This window comes from Phascolarctos cinereus, unplaced genomic scaffold (genome assembly GCF_003287225.1).
Source record: "Phascolarctos cinereus isolate Bilbo 61053 unplaced genomic scaffold, phaCin_HiC Scaffold_2;HRSCAF=192, whole genome shotgun sequence".
Taxonomy (NCBI): domain Eukaryota; kingdom Metazoa; phylum Chordata; class Mammalia; order Diprotodontia; family Phascolarctidae; genus Phascolarctos; species Phascolarctos cinereus.
Window position 1 is genome coordinate 312,774,783 of NW_027555625.1, and position 16,943 is coordinate 312,791,725.

At 36.8% G+C, this 16,943-nt stretch overlaps 1 protein-coding gene across 1 annotated transcript in view; it reads right to left on the reverse strand.

The window, feature by feature from the left end:
* The window catches only part of RAD21L1 (RAD21 cohesin complex component like 1), a 54,114-nt gene that overhangs the window by 24,356 nt on the left and 12,815 nt on the right, over positions 1-16,943 (reverse strand). Inside the window, 6 exon segments of the mRNA XM_078150188.1 lie at positions 1,791-1,961; positions 5,718-5,813; positions 5,816-5,823; positions 7,295-7,394; positions 8,270-8,399; positions 9,306-9,481. Of these exon segments, the coding sequence (XP_078006314.1) occupies positions 1,791-1,961; positions 5,718-5,813; positions 5,816-5,823; positions 7,295-7,394; positions 8,270-8,399; positions 9,306-9,449 (649 nt within the window). The 5' untranslated portion in view covers positions 9,450-9,481.

Consider the following 16,943-nt stretch of genomic DNA (forward strand, 5'->3'; position numbering starts at 1 on the left):
TCTGCTATAATATTATCATTAAAAAAAATTTTTTTTAGGCAATTGGGGTTAAGTGACTTGCCCAGGGTCACACAGTTAGTAAGTGTCAAGTGTTTGGTCTGAGGCTGGATTTGAACTCAGGTCCTCCTAACTTCAGGGCCGGTGCTCTGTCCACTGTGCCACCTAACTGCCCCTAGCTCTGCTATGATACACACTGTTCACAAGGTTCATGCCACAGAATTATTAGAGGTGGAAAGAGTTAAGAAAGATTCTTTAGGTATGCTGAGTGACAGAGGTAGTATGGTATAGTGATGGGAGCACAGTCATCTGTATTATCTCAGTAGCTTCCTGATTGATCTTTCAGCTTCTAGTATGTCCCAAATTCAATCGATCCTCCATGAAGCCTACAAATAATATTCCTGAAGTATAGGGCTATGCCATGTCCCTGTTTAAGAATCTTCAGTGGCTCCCGATAGCCTCCAAGACAAAATACAAACTCCTCAGTTTTGCACAAACTGGTTCCAGCTAATCTTTCCAGACTTATGTTTCATTACTCAATCAATCAATCTACGTAGCAGATATATGTGGCAATCTATGTCACATACTATGTGGCAGGCACTGTTCTAGGTGCTGGGGATACAAGTACAAAGAATAAAGCAATTCCTACTCACAAGGCACTTACATTCTGATGGGGAAACAAGAAGTATAAATGTGTGTATGTATGTGTATATATGTTTATATATATATATATGTGTAGAATAAATATAAAATTAAGAAATTAAAATATATACCAATTCGTTAATTAAATATAAGGTAGTTTGAGAGGAAGAATATTAGCCATTTGAGGGAATTAAGAAAGGCTCCAAGTAGATGGTATCTGAGCTGTACCTTAAAGGAAGGGCAGGCTTGGATATGTAGATGTGGGAGTCACCTGCACAGAGAAAACAACTTTATCCATTGGAGCCAATGAGATCACCAGGTCAGAGAAGAGGGTTCATGGAAGAGCCTTAGGGTAACTCACAGTTAGACAATAAAACACATAATATGATTAGACAAAGGAAACTGAGGAAATAGCCAGACAGGTAGAAGAACTAAGAGAGAGCAAAAAACAAAACAAAACAAAAAAAAAAACACCTAGACAGAGTGTCTAGATGAAGAGGGTGTTCAGTAGTGTCAAATATTATAGACAAGAAAGGTGAATACTGAGAAAAGGCCCTTGTATCTGGCAATTAAAAGATTTTAGGACACAGTAGTTTTGGTTGAGTGATGGGGTCAGAAACTAGATTGAAAAGAGCTAAGAAGAGAGAAAGGAAGTGGAAGCAGAACAAAGAGAAAACTTTTTTTTAGGAGTTTGGCTATTAAAGGGAGAAAAATGATGACAGATTGAGAGGGTAGTAGGATGGAGTGAGGAATTTTTAAAAATGCAAAGAGAATCCTTAAATTCTTCTCAATTTACTGTCTCCTTTCCTGCAACCTACAAACACAACAGATAAGATAACAAATACTTACAACCCAACAAACCTGCTACCAGGGTGAGTTTGTAAATTACAAGAAAGGAGCCAGTATATTGGAGAAAAGGGATAATTGTGGGAGAATTCTGTCAGGGGAGATGAAAGGGGATAAGATCAAGGATACAACTAGAGGGCTTTGGTGAGGAGCAGTATCATGTCTTCATTAGAAACCAAAGTAACAGAAGAGAGAATGGGAAGTTTCAGGAATATCTTTGAAAATTCAACATAATCTATAACTTCATTAGCCAAAATACCTTTAAAAATGAAACACTTTATTTTCAGTTTAGCTTTAAGACATACCAATCATATCCCCGGCAGCTCCTTCATCCCCAAATCCATCTCCACTGACATACAATACAGATTTTTCTTCAAGGAGACTTGCAAAACTGCATCCAGCCAAAATCGTACTGTTATGTGTCAATATGTTGTCATCAAAGAAGCTTTGTCTCCTAAGTAGTTCAGATTCCTCACCTAAAGTAATGATTAATGAAGACAAGTAAGACCTGAGATATGCCTATAACTTCAAAAATGTACAAATAATGCAAGTATATTAGGCCCATAATGAAAATAGAAGAATTTGATTCAATTTCAATTGACATTAACCAGGAAACTAAAACATGGAGTGTCACTCAAGGTATTGAGTCTTTTATGCTACTTAAGACACAATGCTTATCTGCTGTAAAGAAAAAGAAGAGTTAAATAAAGTAACTTATTACCCAAAGAAATATTTGTTGCTTTGGATCTGATAAAAAAAAATAACAATATTACATATGTAAACAAAGACTAAGCAGATTTTCCAGTCTCACTAAATGAATATTATAACTTTGCCCATGGGCACTTATGAGACATCAATAACTAAGTAGTAACTCAGCAAGGAAAACAGAAAGCTAAACTGTGAGGCAGGATAGGCAGTAGTAGAGTCAATAGCCCTAAGTAGGATACTAATGTTTCTTCTACTTAGAGACTTCCTGCAGCCACCACATAAAAACAGGAGAAAGGAAGGTTCATACTGCTGGTGTTTGAAACTAACCGTAATCATACTTCCTATATAATACATCAAAGTATTTACAGAAGGAAAATGGAAGGTGGTATCTTATCATAGCAAAGCAATGTAATTGCAAGGGTCAGATGTCGCTGGATGCTTTTCCTTTTGTGTGAGTATATTATCTCTGGACTATTCCAAGGGTATTCTCCTGGAGGAGAATGCCAGGTAACAAATTGTGTCTTTGGTTACATTGCAAAGCTTCCTCAGGTCCTAGACCCAGAGAACACCAAAGGGACTTGACTACGATGAATTTGTGTCAGAAAATCAGCAAAGGTCGTGTTCTTGATAATACTCTCTAAGTTTTTCCCTCTTCCTTATTTTCTGTCAGTGCCAGATTTTAGGCAACTGTGATTGTCTGATACCAAGGGGAAAATCTGCCATGGTTTAACAATAGTATTTGTAGGATTCTATGAAATAATGGGATATTTTGGTAATGAGAAATTGCTTATATTAATTTGCATGGTAAGTGATCATAAATTCATATATTTAGAGCTGGAAAGGCCCTTCAAGGTCATTTCGTCCAAACTCTACAATTTATAGATTAGGAAACTGAGGCTACAAGAATGATTTGCCTAAGTAACAAACCTGAGTCCAGAGTTACCCCACATTCCACTCTAAGGTTCTGTATCTCCACACCCTCCTTAATCCAAGGAAGGAGCTATGCCCAGTTGGAGGTGGTGGGCCATGTCCCAGCAGGTATCAGTAGCCATTTTTGATTAGCTGAGTGTTTAGCATGACTTTTAAAAATTAACCAGTTGGTTAAATCCAGAGACAAGAAGTTGGGAAGAGTCAAAGCCAAGGTCTTTGGAAAAGGAATTTTATATTCCTAGGTTGTGTGGTTTATCTTTCATTCTTGAAGAGGACCATTATATCAGGGAGATGATGACATGACTTGCAATTGACTTTGATTTGAGTGAGATAAGGCTGTGCAAAGTCACCAGCTTCACTTTCTCCTTGAGAACCATCTGGGTCCAGTGATCAGGGCAACTGGAGATGGCCCAGGATACAGTGGGACACCTTGGCCCTTTTAAGTTAAGATCTTTTCAGGTTCTCACTTTGAGTGAGGTAACACCCATTCAATGAATAGGCCTCTTTAAGCAGTGAGTCAAGGGATGGTCCCTTTAATAAAAAAAAAAAATCAAACTGGGACAGGAAGACCCTCAAGGTTACTGGCCAAAAGAGAAACCATTACTATTTACATTCATTCTGAGTCAGATGGGTTCCAGGAGGGATTGTTGTCCATTCCATGTAAGGAACCAGGAAAGGAGGCATATAACTGGCAGGGGAGATTGGAAAGACAGTGGTGCTTCCACCATTATCTGCTATAGAACAAAGCAGATTTACTAAGCACCAGATTTGTCCTGTGGATGAATCCTTCTTTTCCTTTTTTTTATTTTAACACTTTGAGAATTGTTGTCCTCTGTTATATAAGTAAGTTGTAACTTCATTCTCCTCTCATAAATAAAAATCTTTCCTATATTCATTCACTAAGTCCTGGTTGTAGGTGGGAAAAAAGGTAGGAAGCCAAAGAAGGGGGGTAGATTCTAGAATCAGGACATCACAAAGGAGTGACAGTGAAGGCTGTGAGAGTTAAGATACTAAGGGTCTAGGAGAATGATGAGCTTCAGACTGCACTTAAGCCCAGAAAGGAAAACAGCTTTGGGCCAAGCTCTACCTTTAGGGAATAATCTAGATGTGATTTATAATCCAGGCACTATAAAGATAGCACTATCCCAAGGTATGGCCTCAAATATACCCACTATGTATTACTAGGGTTATGGGAAAGTAGGGATAAACCATACAAAAGAAATAAAAGACAGGATTTCTACCTTCAATTTTATAATCTATTTGAGTGAAATAGCTCACCTTGCTTTAGTACTTTAGAGTTTACAAAGTATTTTCCTCATAACCACCCCATGAGGTAGGCATCATAAGTAGTATTATCACCATTTTACAGATGAGGAATCTGAAACTCAAGGGGGTTAATTAAGTTGACCTTGTTTACCAGCACTGGTAAACGATAGAGCTATGCTTCAAATTCACAATATACATCATCCTTACCTTGTACTATTCTTCTTTGTGTACATGTCTTATTCTAACGACCTTAGCCCCCAGTAACACCTTGTTGGAGAAGGGCAGGGATTGTTCATGTTATGCCTGGCAGAATCCCTTGCATATAACAGGTACAGAATATCATAATAACAACAACAACAAAAGCAATAACATCTACCTCATAAGATGGTTGTGAGGATCAAATATGATAACATGCATAAAGTGCTTTGTAAACCTTAAAGCATTACATAAATGCTAGCTAGTCTTTTTTATAATTAATTAATTAATTTTTAATTTTCAACAGTCACTTCCATAAGATTTTGAGCTTTAAATTTTTACCCCCTCCCACTCCTCTCCCCCACCCTGAAGACGGCGGCATATAATCTGATATAGGTTCTACTTAAACATTCATATTAATGCTAGCTATTCTTAATAGATGTTTCTTGAATAGAATATATACATGAAGAATATGAGTACTTACAAATCAACAGTTTAAATGTGTGATTTACTATATGGCAAAATGAGTTACATAAACACTGAGAAAGTGCAAAACTTTGTGGTCATTAGAATGGTGTGAAATTAAAAGAAAGCCTTCTTGGAGGGAGTTAGCTCGAATGTGTTTTTGAAGGAAGATGTGGATTGCTGGAGAATGAGGAAGGCAAAGGCAGGAAGGCAGGAAATATATGTGGGGTAGCAAGTGAATTTCCTTGGCAGGAGCACAAAGTAGATGTTGGGACATAAAAGAAAAATGGGATTGGTGGAAGGCCTTTAGGCCACCAAAGGACTTCAGGTTTGATGGGAAACAGGAAGCTTCTGCTGGTCCTTAAATAGGGAAATGGGAGAGGATGAAAACAGATTTTGAAAACAAAAGTTCAAAGAATCATGTGTAGAACAGATAAGAAACTAGAAGATTAGCATGAAGCTCTTATAGCTCCCCTGGCATGAGGAAATAAGGCTTTAGCCAAAGCCAGTCAGTATCTGTGTAAGGAGAAAGACATGGTAGACCTAAGACACAATTTAGATACAAGTGGACTCAAGCAGATAAATTATTTCTTCTGGTGTTTATTCAGCACAGAAACATGAGTAAACTTGTTTATGATTTATAATTCCAACTTCTAAAATACTCTCACCAAAATTTCCGGCTTGAAAAAGCAGATCATTACTGAAATCTTCTCTAAGTGTAATGTCTTCAGCTTTGCTCTGGTGCAGAGTAAAGTGTTCAGAACATCAACAGCACTATAGAGAAGTTTAAAATCCAAGTTATTACATGAACAAAAGCACCATGATTTCATAACTAGGTTGGAAAGCCTATACCCCACCCCCATATGGTTTCATTCTAAAAACAATATAAGATTATTATTTTCTCAGCTGTGTATTTTATAAATTATTAGTTAACTATATAGGAACATACTGTAGAGATAGCCACAGACGTTTTTTCAGCTGGTATGCACTGATACATATACTGGCAAAATATTGTCCTGTCTTGGCAAAGAATTGATGAATGACAACTAACTTGTCAAAAGTTAACATTTGCCCATGCATTTTATGTTTACAATCTAGAGGCTAAGACCAAGCTTGAGGAGAAATGGAAATCTCACAAGTTTAGAAAAAAATTCCCCTTTGCTTGACCTCACTGCAAAGTATCTTTCTTGTACCCACCCCTGGCATTGCTTCCCTTCAGCACTGTACAAGCATGAATATTGTGTTTGCGTTCAGTGATATGACATGTTTATATTATTGGTTTGGTTTCATATTTTCACCCAGTGTTGCATATCTAATCGTTATGAGCCATAAATCTACATATTCTTCTCCTTTTCCCTGTCTCCTAAGGTAATTTATAAGAAATTATTTCAAGATCTTCAAAACTGTCCAATTTTTAAAAAAAATTTTACTCTCCTCCCTTCCTCTGTATTTCATTAGAGAACCAGAAAACATGTTTTCAGCAGGGGAAAAAATTGACTACATAGTGCATTTTTGTCACTGTACTTGGAGCCATTATAATAAATTCAAGCTTCTGGCAGATGTGTTTGATGAGTTACTTGGTAATCCTCTTTAAAACTTAATCCATTTCTCTGAAGGAAGTTTGTACATGAAGATGTAAGAAAAAAATTTAAAACTCTGTTTAACCAAGATATATGGAAAAATACTTGATTATTTCAAAAGATCCACGATCCATCAATATGAGTGCTCCCTCCATCAATGGAGATGACAATTTCTTGTGCCTTATTAGAGTGTCTTTATGAACTACTGGACCCAGAAAAACTCATCTCCCGGTGAACAACCCTCTGGTGATGGGCCACTACACACTTAGCTAAACTGGTACCTTGACAATAGACCTTCCTCCCCCTATACCTCCTCCTCGTCCTCATCCTCCTAGGCATGTACTTGAATTGTTTTGTTTCTTTTCTTTCTTTTTTTTTTAGGTAATTGGGATTAAGTGACTTGCCCAGGGTCACACAGCTAGTAAGTTTCAAGTGTTTGGTCTGAGACTGGATTTGAACTCAGGTCTTCCTGAGTTCAGGGCTGGTGCTCTGTCCACTGCACCACCTAGCTGCCCCCCCCCTTTTATTTTAAAGCATTTCTAATTGTGCCTTGGGTTTATACTGAATTGGCACAGACTTTAACAGCCCAAGTCATGTCTATGCAATGATAAAATACTGGAGTAGGATGTTATTAGACATGTGGAAATATAAGAAAAACAATTTACTTCACATTGGGTAACTGGGTATCGAAATCATGAAATTCTTCTGGCAATGTGATAGAATTGTAAGCAGCTTCAAAATTCTCTTCTGGAAGATCAACTAGTCCTAAAGGAAATAAAGATAACAATTCACATTTACATAGTGTTTTAAGATTAAAAAATATATATATATATATGTACACACATAAAATCTAATTTGTTCTTATATTTCAAGTATTATCTTTATTTTACAGAAGCAGAAATCGATGCTTGTTGAAGTTAAGTAGTTTGCCCAAGGTCACACAACTAGTTAATTGGTAGCCCCGGGACTGGAATCTAGGTCTTCTCAAACTAAGTCTAGGGCTCTTTTCATGCTTAAAACATTCAGGCTGGTCAAGTAAGCAGTGATACTGTGGGAATTAAAATATTCTCAATCATATATAATATGTAATGAAGCCATAAATCCACTGGTAATGTTTACTAACATTATCAAGAATGAGAAGAAAACCTGACAAATGCACAGTGTATCTGAATTATATTTTAAGGTATTATAACTGTCACAGCTGTAGCTCTGCCATACTTTGGAGTTCCTTCATAAATGGTTGAAGCTCTTTAAAGTTGTAAACATTTTGAAAACCACTCTAAGGAACTAATAATATTTATTTTAATCAATCTTACTGTGTTTTAGATTTTTTTTAAAAGAATAGTTATTATATACTTTTGGTGGCTTTAATACTATTTGATACATTAAAAACAAAAAATGTGAAATAATACAACTTTTGAGGGAATTTTTACCTTTGTCTGCAAACATGGAAGGAAAAAATAATTAAAAATGATACCATGTGTCCCTAGCCTTTGAAATTTAGATTCAGTCAAAAGGAATTTTAAATTCACTACACTTACTCTGAAATCAATACTGTGCATCAAACTGGAACATTCCAAATAAAACTGAAATGCAAGAAGGCACCAAACTGAATAAAACAAACCTATAGTTGCATGTACCTGGGCGAAAGGTCATCTTCATTTTAATGAAAGCTTCATTGCAGTCTGCTAAAAGGTATTTTGCCTTCCTGTGATAGATTCGAACCACTCCTAACAGCAAATGTCCTGAAGTCCTTAGTGCAATTTTTACCTTTTAAAGAAATTCAAAAAGTTAAGATGTTTAGAATATCAGTTTATAAGGAACTTAGGATATACAACCAAATTCTTTAGAAATCAGAAAGTCAATAAGAATTTTATCTGTTTAAAGATCACAGGTATTTCCTTATCTTTCCAAATGGATTCCCTAAGTTTTACTCTGCCTCCTTTTCAACCATTCAAAATTTTATCATATTCATTGAAAGCAATGAACTACTTAAATGAAATGCAAAATAAAGAAGTAAAACTATAACATGACAATATGGCACTATTGTTATAAGAATTATAGCATATCAAGATTTATTATATATTATTTCATTCATTCAATAGTGAGCACCTACTGCATGCACTCGTGTTAGGGAAAGTGGATTATTTATAATAGAAACATTAAAACACAGTATAATAATTGTCCCTTCTTTTCAGGGACCAATCTATGTACACATAGTGTCACCTAAATAGAAAACATAGCGGTGTTTTGTAGTAGATGAAAGCCTGTATTTAAAGTTATAGGCCTGGCTTGGAATCCCAACGATTATTTATTATTACTACCTGTGTGTCCTTGGGCAAGTCAGCCTCTTCATCTGCAAAATGAGGGGGCTGGACTAGATGACCTCATAATAATTTTTCTAGTTGCAAATCTATGAATCTATGAAATGGTTAAATTATGCCAGACACAAAACCTAGCACAGTACTTTGAATGTGGTAAATGCTTCATAGATGGTTGTTGAATGAAGAAACATTGGTGTATGACTATGTACCAAAATGAATAATGCAGAGAAATAGTACTATAGGAGTTCAGAAAAGAGGTATGACGTCCATGGCCCATCCAATTGTTTTTTAAATCCCTTTCCTCCCCAGAAATGTTACCACAAATAGGATTCCATTTTAACCAATTACATACCTTTGGTGAGAGAATTTTTTCAATAGTTGCCTCTAAATTACATTCAAATATATGAGCTTTTGTGAGCTTCTTCTCCCAGTGAGCTGCAAGCCATATTTTGGCCAATGGCCCTCGCTTGCTCATAAGCAATTGTGTATAGAACATGTTGCCTGTATTGTGTAGTTGGATTTAATGAGCTAGAAAGAACAATAAAAGAAGATATTTAAAACTGGATCAAAATCTTTTTAGTACAACTGGATTTGAAATCAAGGGATCTGGGTTTACATCTCAACTCTGCCACTTACTATCAGTATGATCTTGGGCAATTCAATTCTCCTTTTTGGCTCTCAGTTTCCTTAATCTTTAAAATTTGGGGCTTTGCCTAAATGACTTCCATCTCTTTCTGCTCAAAATCTTATCATCCTATACTAAAGAAAGTTTCTTTCTTTTGGAAATATAAAGTTATCATTTTTAGACAGTATTGTTCAATTCAACAAACATTTACTAAGGACCTGCTATGTAGGCACTATGCTGGGTAGTGGAGATACAAAGATGAAAAATAGCGCAGTCCCTACTCTCAAAGATCTTACAGTCTAATAGGGTGTATATGACATGTACACAAAGAAGTATATACATAGCATGTCTGGACATGTCAATGATATGTACATAAGTGGATACGATTGTACACAAATAAGTGTGTGGCATGTCTGGACATGTCAATGATATGTACATAAGTGGATACGATTGTACACAAATAAGTGTGTGGCATGTACATGACACATGACAAGTCTGCATACATATTAACATGCAAAACCATGAAGGTTATATGTATGTTACACATTACAGGTATGTACACATACATATATGACATGTACACAAATAAGTATGAAGCAAGACAGAATGTGATGGGGTAAAGGAGAAGTCCAAACAAAGTACTGAAGTTTTTTCAGTAAGTGCTTATTAACATTGAATATATTGCTTAAATTAAACTCTTATCTAGAATATCTGGGTCTTACATAGAATACAGAATTATATTGACATTATAAGCAAAACCAGAATTTTCATTTTAGAATTGTAAACACAATGTTGACATATATCTTTTCCAGTTACAGCTTTTTAGAAAAAGAATCAAGTTTGAAAAAAGGAGAAAGATAAGAAAAGGGCTGGAAAAGAGAATAAACAACATAATACAAGAAAAAAAAAGTTCAAGAAAGGAACATGAGATAGAAGACATAACAAATGTCACAGTAAATCAGAAGCTTCTGATACTGGCAAACGTGGAAACAGGATGTCTCTCTGCTTAGGTGAACTGATGATCTTTTATAACATGACAAAATGAATGAATTGTTGCTCTGACTTGTTAAACAGAAAATTTGTTTTTCAAGTGAAGAAAAAAGGAAAGAGAGAACAAAAAAAGGAGAGGAAGAAAGCTAGAAATGAAAGGGAAGAAATCAGGACAAAACAAGGAAGCAAAATGAGAAGTAAATTAAAATGGCTTAACACAAAGGGTATCATTCACTTAAAGCAAAGACATATAATGCATTTGTATGCACTCCAACATATTATGTCTGTTATTCTGGGAAACATTGCTGAAGCAAAATTGAAGAGAGGTTATAATATATAGTTTGGTTGGATTTTAGAGTAGTTAAATTACTAACTATATGTATTAAGATAGCAACACGTATAATCTTAACTGTATCCCACAATGGCATTTTTTCTTTCTATACTAAAGGAGACAAAAGACAAAGCATATCAATGATATCACAGATGTAGGCGTAGCCTCAAACACAGTATATTACAACCTCTCCATGTCTTCTCAGTTTGTGAGACTTTGCCAATGTGCTTCCATAAAACCCTCACAGAGTGTTCATCTAACCTGTTGATGACCTTTCTTTAGTTTCCTGACACTGTACATCTACCAATGGAGCACACAGGCTATCTTCTCTTCTGGTCTACAGCTCTCTGACTGATAGCCTCTACACCACTTTTCTTGTGCAATTCTTGGTTAGCAACCAATCATAACAGACGTGCCTCTCCATTGCATTCTGAGTGACTCTCAACGTTAATTCGTCAGAGAATATTGTATTTTATCACTCTTAACCCTATAGCATTGTTAGAAGAACATTATTTTTTTAAAAATAGGTTTTGTTTTGGGAAAAAAATCTGATTTTATTGTTAAAGAAAGGTGGCTGAGAATATTAAAACAAACTCTGGGCTCATATGCCTAATTTACCATCTCTACAAAAATTTTATGAAAAAAATTATTAGGACAGACACTGCAGCACAGTAGAGAGGGAGGACACTTCAGAGTCAGGAAGAACTGAATTCAAGTTTCACCTCTTCCATTCCCCTCCCTATCCAACCCACTCCCCTGCATATAGTCTGTGCGATACTAGGCAAGTTGTGTGATATTAGGCAAGTCTCTCAATGCCCCCAGACAATTCTCAATGATCTTAAATTGCAGAAGTTACCAATCTGCATTGGCAGAGGGAGTTCATTAGCAGAAGGAATTTCCTTAATGGCAGTTCCCTACACCAATGAACTCATAAGTCTGAACTGAAAAATTTGCATACAAATTGCACCAGGGACATCCTTGATGAAGATATGAGATGGTAACAGGTTCTGACTTTCATTAAGACTTCCCTCCACCCCTCAGAATTTTCTCTGGACATTACCTATAATATGATGTTAATCTCCTCTAACCTCACCCCACTAGTTATCTATTTCATCTGTCCTCCCTTCTTGAATCCTTTGTCCTCTAGTCCTATTACTGTTCTTCTAAAACCTCCTTCTAAATTGTTCCTATCATGCTTCTTTTCTGCTCCTACTAACAAGCTGATTGTGCATCACACATTCATGTTATTCAACCTCTACTGAGCTCACATTAGCAAGGCAGTTCTTTGAATTTCTAATTGATTCTTAATCTCATTCTTCACAAAAGTTACTCCAAACCTTCTCTTTCCTCCTTGAGCCTCCTACATCTCCCTTCCCCCCCACTTCAACTGAGAACCTTCCCTCTTATTTTACTGAAAAAATGGAGGCCATTAAACATTCTCCCATTCTCTTCATCTCAAAACCCCTTAATATCATCTCCCACTCTCTCCTCCTTTCTCCCAGTTTGATAAAGAGGTGACCCTTCTCCTTGCCAAGACCAAATTCTCTACTTGTACACTTGATCTCCTACCCTTTTGTCTTCTTTAGCAGACTATATCTGCTATCACTCCCCTATGAACTGGTTCCTGTCTTGCCAACTTCAAACATCTCCAAATCTCTATTCTTAAAAAGACAGAAAAAACCCACCCTTATTTGACCTTGCAGTCTCCTCAAACTGTCATCCTATTTTTTCCCTAACTGTCACAGTCAAACTCTTTGAAAAAATTGTCTACACCCACTGCCTCAACTTCCTTAACCCTTTGCATTTTAACTTTCTATCTCATCATTCATCTGAAACTTCTCTCTCCAAAGTCAGAAATGATGTTAGTTACCAGATCTCACTGTTTTTTCTCAGTCCTAATCCTTCTCAATCTATCTGCTTCATTTAACATTGCTGATTACCTGGGATACTCTTTCCTCTCTGCATTTTTGTGACACTACTGTCTTTTGATTCTCCTCCTCTTTGTGGGACCTGTCCTTCTCAGTCTCCTTTGTTGGCTCATCATCCATATCACACCCCCTAAATGTGAGTGTTCCTCAAGGATTTGTTCTGGGGATTTGTCTTATCTTATCCTTCTATATCAGGGGCTCCAGTACCCATTTGGCAGTCTGATGAAACTTATGAACCCTTTCTCAAAATAATGTTTTTAAATGAATAAAATAAAATACATAGGATTACAAAGGAAGCCAATTATGTTGAAATACAGATATCAAAATATTTTGAAAAAAAATTTTCATGGACTCCAGGTAAAGAACCTCTATGCTATACTCTCTAAGAAACCTCGTCAGCTTTCATGGATTTAACTATCATCTCTGTGAAGTTGTCTCCCAGATCTATATTATATATACAGCCCTGATTTTCCCCCTGAGCTCTAAGCCCACACCACCAATTGTCCACTTGACATTTCAAACAGGACATCTTAGAGACACTTTAAGCTCACTTTGTCTAACATTGGACTCATTACGTTTCCCACTAAACCATTCCCTCTTCCAAATGTTCAAATTTCTGTAGCAGGCACCACCATCTTCCCAATGTCTCAGGTTTATTGACATTATCTTCAACTTCTCACCCTAAGTATCTAATTAGTTGATCATTTTGCTGTTTCTACCTTCACAACACCTCTCACATCAAATACTTTTTCTCCACTCACACAACTATCATCTTAGTTCAGCTCTTCATAACCTCTTGCTTAGATAATTGCAACAGCTTCCTAATTAATTTCCTTGCCTCAAATCTCTCACCAATCCAAGTCCATTCTGGACTGCTGCCAAAGTGATTTTCCTTAGGAGTAGATCTGACCATGACTTCTTAACCAACTCCAATGGCTTCCTATTACCTCTTGAATAAAATATAAATTCTTTTGTTTAGCTTTTAAACCCAATATAACCTGACCCCAACTTACTTTTCTAGTCCCACTGGACATTATTCCCCCTCTGTCACTTTGTGTGGTCCAGCCAATCTGAACTTCTATCTCTATTCCTCATTCAGGACACTCCATCATTCATCTCTGTGCCTTGGAATGCATTCTCCTTTTACCTCTGCCTGACTCCCTCTCTTTCTTTTTCAACTCAGACACCATTTTATGCATAAAGGCGTTCCTGATTCCTCCAATTGCTTACGCTCTCTCGAATTATCTTGTATTTTAACTACTTTGTGTATTTATGTGTGTCTGTGTGTCTATATGATATATGTACATATAAGCACATTTATGCTGTTTGCATTGTTATATGTATGCCTTGTCTTTCTCATTAGAATGGAAGCCCATTACGAGTAAGGATTGTTTCATTCTTTGTACTTGAATACCCAGCATGCCGTACAGTGCCTGACACATAGTAAGCACTTAATAAATACATCACGATTGCTGCTGATTGATTTTCTAGAAGACCACATCTTTACAGTCACAGAATTGAAAGGCACAGAAAAAACAAGGTCTTAATGTGCTGTTTGTTCAGCATAAAAAAAGCATTTAATTTATTACAACAAAACGCTGCCTTAAGGCTCCTCTCCAAAAAGGTATATTCTATATATATATGTCAAAATCATATGAGATACCTTGAAAGATGGTACAGAGCATTGGGTTTGTAGTTAGAGGGTCTAGGTTTGAAACTATGTTCTACCTCTTGTTAAGGTATTAAATATTATTATTAAATATGTGAACTTGGGAAAGACATTTAACTTCTCTGGGCCTCAGTTTCCTCATCTGTAAATTGAAAGGATTTGACTTTATGGATGCTAAGATTTCTTCCAGCTTTTAATCTGATTCTATAATTTTTGAATGGAAAACTCTGTTGACCCTCCAATTATTAATATCAAGTCAGTATAAAACAAGAAAATGTATGCTTGCCCAAGGTGTTTGCTTAATCAAGGATGACATCCACCTCAGATTCTGAGTCAGTGGGATTCTTTATAGGTGGTAAGGTCTTCGAGATGCTCCTCTTTGCAGACAACATTGTTCTGACAGTATTGAGCACTGAAACATTGAAAAGCCTGTCCTTCTAACATTTTGGAACTAAATTCAGACTTTACTTTTCTTTATTGACTATTTTAAAGATCTTTTATGTTTTCATGTGGAACCCATATGCAAAATTATCAGTCACTTCTTTTAAGCTATTTTGTGATTTCAAATTATTTAGGTGACAATTTTTCTGATATCATGCTACCAATTTCCCTCTGATGCTGGCCCCCCCATAAAGCATGAGCTCATTGACAGCAAAGACTATATAGTTTTTTTTAATTGTATTCTTTGCCATTAGAACAGTGCCTGGTACACAGTAACAGCTTAATAAATGAATGGAGAATTTAATGGAAATTGTACAAAATAGCTTCTAATATTATTTTAATTTTCTTGGTAATGGTAATATCCCAGACTTGGGGATTGGATGGTAATATCAGGGACCACAGACCTGGGGAATGGATGGTCAGCCAGTCAGTCAATAAACATTTATGAAGCACCTATTATGTGCCAGGCATTGTAATAAATGCTGGAGGGTGCAAAAAAAGGTAAAAAAGCAATCCTTGCCCTCAAGGAGCTCACAATCTAATGGGGGAGACATGTAAATAATTATGTACAAACAAGCTAGTTACAGGATAAATAGTAAATAATCAACAGAGGGAAGGCACTAGAATTAGGATTAGGAAAGGCTTCCTGTAGAAGGTGGAATTTTAGCTGGGACTTTAAGGAAGCCAGGAGGTGAAGATGAGAAGGGAGAACAGTTTTGGCATAGAGGACAGCCTACTGAAAAGTACCAGAGTTAGGAGATGGAGTGTCTTGTTCAAGGAAGAATTGCAAGGAGGCCAGTGTCACTGGATTAGAGAGTAGTTGAGGGAGGGCTAGGTATAAGAAGACTGGAAAGGTGTGTGGAGAGAGGCTAGGTTATGAATGGCTTTGAATAGCACAAAGGATGTTATATTTGATACTGGAAGCAATAGGGAACCACTGGAGTTTATTGAATGGTGGGGAGGGGACAGTGTATAACATGGTTATACCTGTACTTTAGGAAAATCACTTTGGCCAGCAGCTGAGTGAGGGATAGACTAGAGTGGGGAGAGACTTGTGGCAGACAGATTAACCAGCAGGCTACTGCAGTACTTCAGGTGTGAGTTGATGAGTGCCTGTATTAGGGTGGTGACAATCAGAGAAGGGGGACTATACCAGAGATGAAGGTACAATTGACAGGACTTGGCACCAGATTAAATATGTGTTGTGAGAGGGAATGAGGAGTTGAGGATGACACCTAGGTTATAAGTGCGGGAGACTGGGAAGATAATGGCGCCCCTGACAGTAACATGGAAGTTTGAAAGGGGAGAGGATTTGGGGGAGAAAGATAATGAGTGTGGTTTTGGACAGGTTGAGTTTTAAAATGTCTACTGGACATCTAGTTAAAGATGTCTAATAGGCAGTTGGAGATGCAAGACTGGAGGTCAGCGAAGAGGTTAAGTTGGATAAGCATACTTGAAGATTATCAGCATAGAGATGACAATCAAATCCATGGAAGCCAATGAGATCACCACATGAAACAGCATAGTAAAAATGAGGGTGGCCCAGGATGGAGCCTTGTATGAGACACGAGTGGTTAGCAAGCATGACCTGGATGAAGATCTTGCAAAGGAGACTGAGGAGCAGTGGGGTACGTAGGAGAACCAGGAGAGAGTAGTGTCCCAAAAGCCAAAAGAGAAGAGTCTCAAAAACAGGTTATCCAATGTCAAAGGCTGCAGAGAGGTCAAGAAAGATGAGGATTGAGCAAAGGTCATTAGATTTGTCAGTTAAGAGATCACTGATAACTTCTGAGAGAGCAGTTTCAGTTGCTCAGAAGCCAGATTATATTGAGTTAAGAAGAGAATGAGAGGAAGTAGAAGTACCTATTGTAGATGGCTTTCTCAAGTTATTAATCAAGAAAAAAGGAGAGATATGGGACGTAGATATGAATTACAGAATTGGAGAACAAATAGGTGGTAAAACACTGATCACAGAACCATTCAATTTAATACAGGGAAATGGAGGGGAA